General features: G+C 36.6%; 1 protein-coding gene across 4 annotated transcripts in view; it reads left to right on the forward strand.

The window, feature by feature from the left end:
* The window catches only part of FMN2 (formin 2), a 370601-nt gene that overhangs the window by 289791 nt on the left and 65984 nt on the right, over positions 1-14826 (forward strand). For all 4 annotated transcript variants that reach the window (XM_049112361.1, XM_049112360.1, XM_049112364.1 and 1 more), the window contains one exon: positions 4273-4324. In XM_049112361.1, the coding sequence (XP_048968318.1) occupies positions 4273-4324 (52 nt within the window). The remainder of the gene's footprint in view (positions 1-4272; positions 4325-14826) is intronic.

The raw sequence follows: 14826 nt of genomic DNA on the forward strand, positions 1-14826 counted from the left end.
TCATTTCTCTTCTCCGTACTTCAGACTCTGTTTTCAGGATATCGAGTCTCAGAACATTTTCTTGGCAGTGGAACTTAGATGAGGATGGTTGCCCATAGTATGTATATGGAGTAAAAAAAAAAATGTTTGCTTTAGAGGAACACTACAGCCTTTGAAAATATCATCTTATCTTTTGAATTTATGTAGTTTCTCCCTAAATTTACAAAAGGTATTGTCTTATTCCATACAGCAATTTCATTTACTGCTGTTCTTCAAAAAAGGTACTGAGAAACTGTTAGCCTCTGCTTGCACTATAAGGATATAAGGATTGGGAGTTCTCCATTATAGGCCTATGACAACCCCAACACACACCAAATTAAGTAGAAGTAAAAAACAAAGATATTAAATACAGAGTTACTCCTTGATTTTTGTAAAAGTTTTTGAGTCTCCTGTGATACTTCTTGGTCCATAACTTCTTTATATTGTTATAAGGAGGCACGCTTATCTTAACAATATATGTCTCATTCTGAATCTGGGTTCTATCTGTAGAAGCATAAGAAGAAGATATTTGGTGCTCCTACAATGGAGAAGTATTTGCATATCCCAATCCTTTTTTATAGTCAAGGTAATGTGGAGAGGAAAAGAAAGAAAAATTATTACCTATGGAGCAGGTGATTTATACATTATTTAATTAGGCAACTCAATGTAAAAGAAATTGTTACCCAGTTTTAATGATAAAGAAAAGTTATTAAATCAAACGTGATTACTAAGGTTATTAAAGTCTCACATAATTTAGTGGCTGATCTAGAACTCATGTATTGGTCTGTCTGACTCTGAATATCATGCTCTAATTCCAAACAGAGCCCGATGGGATCTGAAAACAAGAGTTTGAGTGGTGAGAACCTTGTCAAGGAAGTGTGGCTTTTTCATAAATGATACAAGAGAGGTAGTTCCCAGAGATTGAGACCAAGGAGGCCCTTGGTGTCGGTTAGGGGTCACAGCAATTCCAGTTTCCTGCGCAGCTGGGTGCAGGGAGCCTTGGGTGATTGGATAACATGACCATCACTCCAAACCAAGCTTCAGACATGTTGGTCTATTTTAAATGCTTTTAAAAATGTTTCTATAGTTATCATTATCATGAACAACCTAGAAGGCCACCATCCTCATTTGATAGGTCAAAAAAGAAATGAGTTATATGCTTTAAAGAATGGGAAAATTAATCTTACTTTAAATAGAAAAGTGGAACCATTTCAATCTCTCATCTATCAAATTTACATATTTTGTTATAAAAGTTTATTGACAGTAGGTTATAAATATATAGGAAAGGGCTACTAAAAGTAAATTGGCATTCAGAACTAGTCACAAAGCCCTCTGTGTCATTAGAAATGACCTGAAAACAATATTTATATTTTTGAAAAAGTAGGTCAGGAATAAAAGAATTAGAAATAAAATATTAACCTGGTTTATAGAAAATAATCTTATTGCTATGTCACCTTTAGCTTTTACTTAAAAAGATGTATATATAACACAGATGGCCACAACCTCTCAGAAGCTTTTACTCAGACTTAAAAACACAGTCTAAGATTTTGTCACTGCATGTGACTAGCTTGAGTACTCCCTAAATGAATGGCTGTGTTATTCTTATTTTGTTTCTAAAATATACCTTAATTTTCACTAACTTAATTACATTTTATTTTACTTTGGTAGATTTCATCCTCATTAACTAAAGAAACTGAATCCTGCATTTGTCACTAAGTTAACATAAGTGTTTAAAAGAATCATGACAACAAAATATTGATGGAGTGTTTATACAAGCAGCATGTTTGAAAGTGGTATCTCAGTGTTCCTAAAAACGGAATTGCACCCCAACTTTTCCAAAAATTTTTGTTTCTAAGATTGCCATACAAAGGAAAATCTAATTCATTGAATTGTTGACTCTATATCAACAGTTGAAATGTGTACTCTGATGTACTTTCTTTGATCTCTCATTTGACTGTTTATCAAAGCTGATTAAACTCTGGATACACAAATCCTCTTAGTTTCAAAATCATGTAAAAATAATGGATAATAGAGCATTTTAAAGTATTCTCTGCTATTCCAATTTGGTTTTATGATTGTAATATGGCTATTAGGTTGGGGAAGAGAGTCTGTTTTTATGTTTAGTTCCCTTGGTAAGATCCAGTCTTTTGCCACATTGGGTTAGAGTGTTTTTTTCAGCCAAACTTGCTCATGCAGTGAGGCAAGAGCTGTTTTAGTACACATCAAAAGGAATCATTACGAACATATGAAACTCAGTTCATTCCACTCACCACAATTTAGGGGCTTACACTTTTTGAAAAGCTGTGTGTGCTTTCTTTATCTGTATATAAGTTGAGACATAATAGAATAGCAGTTGATGTATTCAATTATAGATAGTTACATATTATATCACTTCATGAATTTCAAGAGCTTAACGTCCAACATTTTCAAAGAACATATATTTAGTCCCTGCTTATTATTGGAGGCACTATGCTAAATATTTTATATATGTTAACAGATTAATCTATTTGCCTAAGATTACATAGCTAATGTTAGTGGAAGAATCAGGAATAGAACATAGATCTCTAGTATCTTATTCTAACACGTTTTAAATTTCATAAATCATTTATTTGATTCTTCTAACATAATCCAGAAATTTTTCTTCCAATCTCAGTCTTAATCTCTGTATTTAAAAAAAAGGGGATAAATATACACATGAGGGTGATTAGAAGAATGTCCTTCCTGAAAATGACATGCATTATGGTGCTATGTTGTTTCCCCTTATACACTTTATATGGCTCTAGAATTGCTTCTTGAAGTAAACCATTATTAAGCTAGGCAGCCCAGAGCAGATTTTATAAGATGATATGCTCATGTTAGAACCTTTTCAAAGTAAAATCATGGAACACTTATTCTGTTTTTTAATATGGTTAACAACTGACTTGTAAGTTCACGTAAACAACTAAAGTACAAAAATGAAAAGAGGGAAACAATGCTCTCTGCTGCCAGCTCAGATGATCCCTAGTTAAATTCGACAATCCTGGCCAAGAGTGGCAGTGTGACCCTCGATTATGGCTTTGCAGATACTGTACAGACCTTTGAACAAACATTATTTTGAGGTTATAAAACATTAACCGGCCCAAGGGGGACTATTGTGTTTTAAGTAGTGATAGAGACACTTTGACAATTCTCAAATGACCATGGGTTTGATTTCATGCAGTTCTGATTTTTATAATCAACTTTCCCTATTCCACTTTCTCTTCATTTCTCCAAATGGTCACAAGTGTGACCCAAAAGAGAGTGATTATAAACAGGCAACTTCTTCTAGCAGTTCTAGGTTTTCTTTGAGTTTTTTTAACGTTTTGTTCTGTCGCTCAGTGATTTTCAGAGTGTGTGACAAACTATTAGTGAAGCATGAAATCAATTTAGTGGGTCACAACTACACTTTGAAATCTAATAGAATGGACTAAAAATATTTGAGAGTATTGCATGAACTAAGTGCATTTGTGGAACTTTTGTGTCAGGTGTGTGTGCATGTTAGAGTGATACATAAATTCCTAGAATGCTTGCTGGTCAAAAAAAGTAAAAGTCACTGCCACACCTATTTTGTGTGATGGAGTTCCTATGTTATTTTAAATAACTTCAAATAGTTATATAATTGCTTTCTCAAATGTGATCTATTGGTTTATGTCAGGCTACCATTTATTTTTAGACAAAAATGATAGCAAATAAATGAGGATACTACTGCCTCCCTACTTTCAATTAGTAGAAAATGTTAGTATCTTGTACCTCTGTAGAAATAGTCTTTGGATCTGTTCACTTGTGATCTGGTGCAGAGAACACTGGTCAAGGTCACATACCATTTCTATTTAGTTTCTTGACTTAGTTGCTGTACCTTTGCTTGGGAGAATTATTTTTAACTAATTATTAGCATTTATATCCTTGACAAACACATTTAATGTGGATATGAATTTAACTACTGTTTTGTTTTCTCAAGGTAATACGACTGACTTAAAGAAATTAGAGAAAAAGGAATTAGAATTTTAAATTTGTAATTCATTATATATCTTATGTGTGTTAATACATATTTTTAACATAATGAAAATTAAATATAATCTATTTAACCATATTTATGTATATATTTAAAACAAACCCTGGAATCCATTAGAATTAATTAATGAATAAAAGTATATTTCATATTATTTGGATCATATTTTGCTTAAGATAGTATAATTATTATGTATCTCATTTCTTTTTCTTTTCTTGCATTTTCAGCTAAAATCGATCAAGAGGCAGAGGAAAACTCACTGACAGAAACTCATAAATGGTGAGAAATTACTTTAATATAAAAATTTATTCTCAGAAGAGGTTTATAAAGTACTTATTAGTATGTTGTATCTGAAAGAACCAATTATTAGCTCAGTTTTTATTTTCAAGCATAAAAGAAAAAGAAAATAATAGTTTACTTTAATATTATATTGAATTTCTGAATCTTATTTTTATGACTCTGAATGATGTATACATCTGTTAAGTACCAAATTATTGTGAATGCTTTAGTACCATCTCTTTTGGATGAGATTTAGGACTGTGGAAGTACAAGAGAAGGGAAGATAGCAGAAACCCATTTCAAGAAAGAAGGGTGAAGAGTTTGGTTATGGAAAACTATTGAGTTTCCACATTTAAGAGTGGAGTTTAAGTTGGAAGCCTGGCGCTTCCCTTGCATAGACTTTTACTTTCAGAATGGAGATTTGGCAATCATGAGTGAGTGTGCATAGAAAAGTATCTCACAAATCTCTTGGCTTCTCTGCCTCAATTTTCTCCTTTTCTCCTTTCTTTCTATATTAGTCAGTATTCTCCAGAAAACAGAACCAGTAGGGTGTGTGTGTGTGTGCGTGTGTGTGTGTGTGTGTGTGTGTGTTTACAGAGAGACTGAGAGAGATTAAGTAATTGGCCCCATAGCAGGTTGGAAATTCCTGAAAGGAGTTAATATTACAGTCTCGAGTCTGAGAGTATTCTGGAGACAGGATTCCAGAATTTTTTCCTATTAAGATAACCATGGTCTTTTTTTCCCTAAGACCCTCAGCTGATTGGATGAGGCCCATCCACTTTGAGGGTAACCTGCTTTTCTAAAAGTCTACTGATTTAAATATTAATCACATCTTAAAAATATTTTCACAACATATAGATTGGTTTTTGACCCAAAACTGGTTACCATACTTAGCCAAGTTGACACATAACAAATTAACCATCATATTCTATAAAGAAATCTGACAACTCCTGAAGGAAAATTTTGATTAAAGAAGTTCTTTACCATTACTTTATTAGGCAAGATCCTGTATATTCTGTGAACAGATATCACATTTTTAATTGTTGTTTATTTAATATGACATATTGTGCTAGACAAATTAATGAAGAGAATTCAACAGTTTCCTTTTTTTAAAAAAATTCTTTTTACTTAAATTCAATTAGCCAACACATAATGCATCAATTATTTCAGATGTAGAGGTCAGTAATTCAGTTGCATATAACACCCAGTGCTCATCACATCATTGTGCCCTCCTTAATGCTCATCACCCAGTTACCCCATCTCCCCACCTCCCTCCTCTCTAGCAACCCTCAGTTTCTTTCCCACAGTTAAGGGTCTCTCATGGTTTGTCTCCTTCTGATTTCTTCCCATTCCATTTTCCCTCTCTTCCCCTATGATCCTCTGTATTGCCTCTCATATTCCTCCTATACGTGAAACCGTATGATAATTGTCCTTCTCTGATTGACTTATTTCACTTAGCATAATACCATCCAGTTCCATCCATGTTGATGTAAATGGTAAAATTTCTTCTTTCTTATGGTTGAGTAATGTTCCATTGTGTATCACATCTTCTGTATTCAATTATCTGTCGATGAACATCTAAGCTCTTTCCATAGTTTGGCTATTGTGGACACTGCTGCTATAAACATTGGGGTGCAGGTACCCTTTTGGATTACTACATTTGTATTTTTGGGGTAAATACCTAGTAGTGCCATTGCTGGGTCAAAGGGTAGCTCTATTTTTAATTTCTTGAGGAACTCCATACTGTTTCCCAGAGTGGCTGCACCAGCTTGCATTTCTACTAACAGTGTATGAGGATTCCCATTTCTCCACATCCTTGCCAACATTCGTTGTTTCCTGCCTTGTTAATTTTAGCCATTCTGACTGATGTGAGGTTGTATCTCATTGTGGTTTTGATTTGCATTTCCCTGATGGCAAGTGATGTGGAGCATTTTTTCAGGTGTCTGTTGGGGAATTGGCCAATTTCAATGAAAAGCAAAAACAGGTGAAAACAACAACAGCTTCCAGGGAAGATGGCAGAGTAGGATGCCCTATGCTCACCTGGTCCTATGGATACAACAATATAGTAGCCACCTCAGTGTAAATAGCCTAGAAAATTATCCAAAGACAGAACAGAATCTCTATAGATAAATGTAGAGAAGAGGCCACATTGAAGAGAATAGGAAGGGTGGAAACACAGTTGGGAGCTAGAGGGACCTATAGGACGATCCACAGGAGGGAGGGACACTGCCGGCACCAACATGGAAAGAGAAGAGAAACAGAGTCTCACACCAAAGATCCCACACAGGAAAGATGAATCCCTGTAAGATTTGGCTTTGAAAACCAGAGGGGTCAAATTTTGAGACATCTTAAAATCTGCAGGGCTTAAAACCTGGAACATTAAGAGTCAGCAGGGCAAACAGAGAGGAAACTGAATCTTCCATCCTTAAAGAGATAGCAAAACATCCCTATTGAGGTACAGCATAGAGGCAGCAGTTTAGAAAACACCTGCGGTATATAGGAGGGAGATTTGTTTACCAATATCAGAGCATATGCTGGAGGGGCAGAGATCTTTGGGAGATTTCTTTAGGAACAAAGTACCTGACAGGCACCATTTCACTCTTCCACCCCATAGCCTCAACACATGGCACTTCTGGGAGCCAGCATTCCATGATGCTCACTATCTAATGTGATAAGAGCATGCCCAGCCCAGGCATTCTCCTGTGGACATGCTGGGTCAGCTCCAGGTGTCCTTCCACAGTAGACCCATGCAAATCCTGATAACACTGAGCATCCTGCTCCCACCTACTTTTGTGGATACCCCCCTTCCAACCCTGCGTGCTTCAGTCCCCAGGAGCTGCAGGTCACCTCCCACCTAGGTGGACCTTTCTGGCACCACACACCCTGCTTTCACTGTGTCCTAAAGTTCAGTGCACTGAAAATCTGACAGACACCTGGTAAGACTGAAGCCCAAAGTGGCTCCAGATATTAGCACTACGGGGGCCAAAAAGTAAAGCAGCCAATAACAAACATAAAGGAAGTAATTGATGGTAGTACAATAGTAGTAGGGGACATTACATCCACTTACAGCAATGGACAAATCAAACAGAAAATCAGTGAGGAAACAGTAGTAGCTTTGAATGACAAACTGGACCAGATGGGTCTAACGGATATATTCAGAACATTCCATTCTAAAACAGCAGAATCCACATTCTTTTCAAGTGTACATGGAACATTCTCCAGAATAGATCACATATTAGCCCACAAAACAAGTCTCGACAAATTCAAAAACATCGAGGTCATACCATACATATTTTCTGACCACAGTGCTATGAAAGTAGAAATCAACCACAAGAAAAATTCTGGAAAAACCACAAATACATGGAGGTTAAATAATATGTTACTAAACAATGAATGCGTCAATCAGGAAATAAAAGAAGAAATAAAAAAAGTACATGATAACAAATGAAAATGAAAATACAGCAATCCAATACCTTTGGGATGTAGCAAAAGCTTTTCAAAGGGGGAAGTTTACAGCAACACAGTGCTACCTGAGAAAGCAAGAAAAATCTCAGACTTTTAGTCAGACTCATCATCAAAAGAGAGAGGTAGGAAAAAGATTCAAAACAACAAAATAAGAAATGAAAGGGAAGTAATCATTGACACTACAGAAATACAAAGGGTTATAAGAGAATATTAAGAAAAATTATATCCCAATGAATTGGACAACCTAGAAGAAATGGATAAATGCCTAGAAATATAGAACATACCAAAACTGAACCAGGAAGAAATAGAAAATTTGAACAGACTGATTACCAGCTGTAAAATTGAGTCAGGAATCAAATAATTCCCAACCAACAAAAGTCCAGGACCACATGGCTTCACAGGCAAATTCTGTTGAACATTTAAAGAAGTGTTAATACCTATTCTTCTCAAATTATTCCAAAAATTGAAAAGGAAGGAAAGTTTCCAAATTTACTCTTTGAGGCCAGCATTACCCTGATAGCAGAATCACATAAAGACATTATAGAAAAAGAGAACTATAGGCCCATATCTCTGATGAACATAGGTGCAAAAATCCTCAACAAAATTTCAACAAACTGCATCCAATATGTTTAAAAATCACTCACAATCAAGTTGGATTTATTGCTGGGGTACAAGAGTCATTCAATGTTCACAAATCAATCAAAATGATACATTGTATCAACAAGAGAAAGCATATGATCTTTTTAATAGGCCCAGATATAACATTTGACAAAGTAAAATATCCATTTATAATAAAACTTCAAGAAAGTAGTTTTAGAGGGAACATACTTCAACATAGTAAAGGCCATTAATGAAAGACCCACAGGAAACATCATACTCAATGGTGAAAACTGAGGGCTTTCCCCCTAAGAACAAGAATGAGAACAAGACAAGGATGCCCACTCTTACTCAACATAGTACTGGAAGTTCTAGCCACAGAAATAAGTCAAGAAAAATTAATAAAAGTGATCTAAATCAATAAGGAAAAAGTAAGGCATTCACTATTTGCGGTGACTGTTACTGTATGTGGAAACCTGCAACACTCCACCAAAAAACTACTAAAACTGATAAATAAGGGCAACTCCGGTGGCTCAGCGGTTTAGCACCGCCCTCAGCCCAGGGTGTGATCCTGGGGACCGGGGATCAAGTCCCACATCAGGCTTCCTGCATGGAGCCTGCTCCCTCTGCCTCTCTCTTCTCTCTCTCTCTCTCTCTCTCTATTAAATAAATAGAATATTTTTTAAAAATAATAATAAAACTGATAAATAAGTTCCATAAACTTACAGGACACAAACCAATGTACAGAAATCCATCTCATTTCTATACACTAATAATGAAGCAGCAGAAAGAGAAATTAACAGTCCCTTTTACAATTGCACCAAAAGTGATAAAATAACTAGGAATAAACTTAACCAAGGAGGTGAAATTCTATTCTCTGAAAATTATGAAGCATTGATGAAAGAAATTGCAGACAAGAGAAACAAATGGAAAGATATTCCATGCTCATGGATTGGAAGAACAAATATTGTTAAAATATCTGTACTCCTCAGAGCAATCTACAGATTTACTGAAATGCCTATCAAAATACCAACAGAATTTTTCATAGAATGAAAACAAATAATAATAAAATTTGTATGGAATACCAAAAGTCCCTAAATAGCCAAAGCAGTCTTGAAAAAGAACACAACTGGAGATATCACAGTCCCAGATTTCAAAATACACTAAAAGAATGTAGTAATCATAGTAGTATGGTGCTGGCACAAAAATAGACACATAGATCAATGGAACAGAAAAGAGAGCCCAGAAATAAAACCCACAATTATATGGTTAATTAATCTTTGACAAAGTTGAGATTGTATAATGAGAAAAAGTCAATCTCTTCAGCAAATAGGTGCTTGGAAACCTGGAAAGCTACATGGAAGAGAATGGAACTGGAGCACTTTCTTACACCATACACAAAAATAAGCTCAAAATGGATTGTGAACCTCAGTATGAGACCTGAAAGCATAAAAATCCTAGAAGAGAACACAAGCAGTAATTTTTCTGACATTAGCCGAAGCAACATTTTTCCAGATAAGTCTCCTGAGGCGAGGGAATCAAAAGCAAAAATGGACTGTTGAGAATAAACCAAATTATTTTAAGATTTGTGTGGAATCAGAAAAGACCCCAAATAGCCAGGGGAATTTTAAAAAAGAAAACCATATCCGGGGGCATCACAATGCCAGATTTCAGGTTGTTCTACAAAGCTGTGGTAATCAAGACAGTGTGGTACTGGCACAGAAACAGACACATAGATCAATGGAACAGAATAGAGAACCCAGAAGTGGACCCTGAACTTTATGGTCAACTAATATTCGATAAAGGAGGAAAGACTATCCATTGGAAGAAAGACAGTCTCTTCAATAAATGGTGCTGGGAAAATTGGACATCCACATGCAGAAGAATGAAACTAGACCACTCTCTTGCACCATACACAAAGATAAACTCAAAATGGATGAAAGATCTAAATGTGAGACAAGATTCCATCAAAATCCTAGAGGAGAACACAGGCAACACCCTTTTTGAACTCGGCCACAGTAACATCTTGCAAGATACATCCACGAAGGCAAAAGAAACAAAAGCAAAAATGAACTATTGGGACTTCATCAAGATAAGAAGCTTTTGCACAGCAAAGGATACAGTCAACAAAACTCAAAGACAACCTACAGAATGGGAGAAGATATTTGCAAATGACATATCAGATAAAGGGCTAGTTTCCAAGATCTATAAAGCACTTATTAAACTCAACAGCAAAGAAACCAACAATCCAATCATGAAATGGGCAAAAGACATGAACAGAAATCTCACAGAGGAAGACACAGACATGGCCAACAAGCACATGAGAAAATGCTCTGCATCACTTGCCATCAGGGAAATACAAATCAAAACCACAATGAGATACCACCTCACGCCAGTGAGAATGGGGCAAATTAACAAGGCAGGAAACCACAAATGTTGGAGAGGATGCGGAGAAAAGGGAACCCTCTTACACTGTTGGTGGGAATGTGAACTGGTGCAGCCACTCTGGAAAACTGTGTGGAGGTTCCTCAAAGAGTTAAAAATATACCCGCCCTATGACCCAGCAATTGCACTGTTGGGATTTACCCCAAAGATACAGATGCAATGAAATGCTGGGACACCTGCACCCCGATGTTTCTAGCAGCAATGGCCACAATAGCCAAACTGTGGAAGGAGCCTCGGTGTCCATCGAAAGATGAGTGGATAAAGAAGATGTGGTTTATGTATACAATGGAATATTACTCAGCCATTAGAAATGACAAATACCCACCATTTGCTTCAATGTGGATGGAACTGGAGGGTATTATGCTGAATGAAATGAGTCAATCAGAGAAGGAAAAACATTATATGGTCTCATTCATTTGAGGAATATAAATAATAGTGAAAGGGAATATAAGGGAAGGGAGAAGAAATGTGTGGGAAATATCAGAAAGGGAGACAGAACGTAAAGACTGCTAACTCTGGGAAACGAATTAGGGGTGGTAGAAGGGGAGGAGGGCGGGGGGTGGGAGTGAATGGGTGACGGGCACTGGGGGTTATTCTGTATGTTGGTAAATTGAACACCAATAAAAAATAAATTAAAAAAAAAGAATAAACCAAAATAAAAACTTTTACACAGTAAAGATTCAATAAGACTGAAAGCCAGCCTAATGAATGGGAGAAGATATTTGCAAATGACCTATCCAATAAAGAGTGTCAAAATATATAAAGAATTGATACAACTCAACACACACACACACACACACACCTAATTAAAAAGCAGAAGACCTCAACATGCATTTCTCCAATTAAATATCCAGATGACCAATAGACAAGTGAAAAGATGCTCAACATCGCTCATCATCAAGGAAATGCAAATCCAAACCAGCATGATATATCACTTTATAATTGTCACAGTGGCCAAAATAAAAAACAAATAAAAATACTGGAATAAGAAGCGTTGGTGGAGACACTGAGAAAAAGGAACCCTCATGCACTGTTGGTAGGATGCTACTAGTGTAACTTTTATAGAGGTTAATCAAAAAAATAAAAATGGAATTATCATATGATCGAATAATTCCACTACTGTGCAATTACCAGAGAATATGAAAATACTAATTTGTAAAGATATATGTACCCCTATATTTATTGCAGCATTATTTACAAGATCTACATTATGAAAATAGCCTACATGTCCAATTGCTAGATGAATGGATAAAGAAGATGTGCTATATATACAGTGAAATACTACTCAACCATAAGAATGAGATCTTAACATTTGCAACAAGGTGGATATATCTAGAGATAATAATGCATAGTGAAATGTCAGTCAAAGGAAGACAAATACTGTATGATTTTACTCATATGTAGAATTATGCAACAAAACAAATAAAAAAGAGACTAGTCAAAAAACATACTCTGAACTATAAAAAAAAACTGATGGTTTCCAGAGGGGAGACGGGTCAGTGGATGGGTGAAACAGGTGAGGAGGATTAACAGAACACTTACCAAAATGAGCCCTGAGTTTGGCATTTCTGAATCACTATATTGTCCACTTGACTAATACAACATTGTACATCAACTATACCAGAATAAGAAGAAAAATGTCCTTACATTGTAACAGAATTTTCAGTTAGTTGCATGAAAGAAAAACAGCCTAATGGCCAACTGTTAGGAAAAAGCCATTTTTTTTTTATAATTAAACAATTATGAAATTCAAAAATAAAAATAAAAGGATGCTCAGGTGGCTGAGTCCATTAAGTGTCCAACTCTTGTTTTAGATTCAGGTCATTATCTCATGGGTCATGGGAGTGAGTCCCTGTGTTGGACTCCACTCACTGGGGTATCTACTTGAGGATTCTCTCCCTGTGCCCCTCCCCTTGCTCCCCTCTCTCTATTCCAAATAAATACATGAATCTTTAAAAAAATAAAAATAGCATTTCTCAAAGAAATAAATCTTTGTTCCATGTTTGTAGCAATCTCACATGACCAGGTCAGCAATCAGTAGTAATTCTATTCAGGAAGGCCCCGGCCTCATGGCCTTGTAGTCCAAATCATGCCTTTCACGTGTTAGCTCTGTGATTTTGGGCCAATACTTTAATAGTACCTACTTCTGTAGGTGAGAATTGAGTTAGCTAATATTTGCCAGATGCTTAGTTTTTAGTAAATGATCAGTAGATGTTAATTGCTATATTATATTCACATTATCTTAATTAGAGATAAGAAAAATTTTGTGGTAGTAATAGAAACCACAGACAGATTTCAGACTCAGTCCTTGTATTTATTTGTTTGGTTTATGTTCTTTACTGTCTCCACTGGATCAGACATTGGGCAGCCTCATATGGTTATAGAACATAGATTTTGGTATCACTTCTGTGTATCTGCACTTACCCCAAAGTGCTGGTGCTGTGGCTTCAAGGATTTATCATAACTTTTGAATCTTTGTCCTTATCTGTGAAATAAGAGAAACAATACCTAGATTGTAAATATATATATATATATAATAAAAATTGTAATATATATATATAATATAAATATATATATAGAACTCCTTTGTCATATAGATTTTACTAAAATACTTGAAAATAAGATAAAATACTTGAGCTTAGGAGACTGACTTCCAGAATGAACTCCCATCCCAAAAAATGAACAGTTAACTGGAGAAAATAATCTAAAACAATCATTTAACAGCTCGAGAAAATGTTCATCCAGCAAATGGAGAATCATTCATTTAAGACAATCTACTAAATCTTGTCAAGAACAGTGCGAGTCTGTGGCATTTAAGCCACAACCCATTCTTTTCAAGGTTTGATCTTATGGAAACTGCTCTCAGAACTCTAATCCAAGCAGGTAGTCTGTCCTAGGTACCAGTCTATTATTTCACCCTAGGATCAGCAGACTGCCAACATTGCTCATCCTGCTAGCTGCAGCGTACTGTAGAAGTTCTATTCTAGATGAATGATGTAGAGAGGAGGGGCTCCTTTCCTTAACCCAGCCCCCATCTGCAAGGTGTAAGCTCTCTCCCTAGGGTGGCAAATGAAGAATATTGGGCCCCCAATTTTTTGCTCCAGCTGCCTGTTAGGATGAGGGTTCTGTATACACCAAGAAGTGCAAGCCAAGATGAGTAGGGGCTACCCATCTCAGCTCCTGCTTGTAGAACAGAAGTCTCACTTTAGGACAAGTGGGCCACTTTCTCATCTCCAGCTTTAGCTCTTGTGCAGAGACACAGAGGTCCTGCCCAGAGATCTGCAGCTCTATCTGAGAAGACTGACTGTATTTGGGACAGAGGAGAATTCCATGGCTAAATGTTTGTTGAAACAATGGAGGTCTTAGTGTAAAGTAATTAAGAGGCCACTCACAGCTCCTGGATACAAGGAGCAACAAGCAAAATGATTTAACAGACAGAATCAGGAAGGAGATAGGATCATCCTGGGATTGCAGTCCACCCGAGGGTGGGGAAGGCTGTGTGTAAGTTTCCCAGGTGGCACTTCCTCATGAGCCATCAGACGAGGGTGTAGAGCTGACTTGAGAACATTCTCCAGGATGTATTCAGACCCATCAGCAAATGATAGAAGCCTCTCAGGCGCTAGGGGCTTCAGTGTAACCTCTGACCAGTCCTTTGCTGATGATAGCTCTTCTGAGCCAGGGGCAGGTTTTAGGAAGCTAAGCTTAAAATAAAATCACACACATGCCTGGCAGTCTGGAATATACGAGACTCTGTGGAATTCATGGCTTCTCCTAGAACTGTATGAAAGCAGTCAAAAGCGCTTCTTCCTGACATGCTAAGGGGGTTTCACTCAGCCAGGTTGGCTGCCTCCTCTCCTGCAGCTGAGGGAATGGTGAGTTCGACTGAAATTCTCAAGTCTTGGGTCTCCTTCCCAGCTATGAGGCCTTGGCCATCTGGTTAGCCTCCCCCCTTCTCATTCCTAGCTCCAAGGGCTCTCTCTACCAGTATAAACTTC

Source organism: Canis lupus, chromosome 7 (assembly GCF_003254725.2).
Source record: "Canis lupus dingo isolate Sandy chromosome 7, ASM325472v2, whole genome shotgun sequence".
Lineage (NCBI taxonomy): Eukaryota > Metazoa > Chordata > Mammalia > Carnivora > Canidae > Canis > Canis lupus.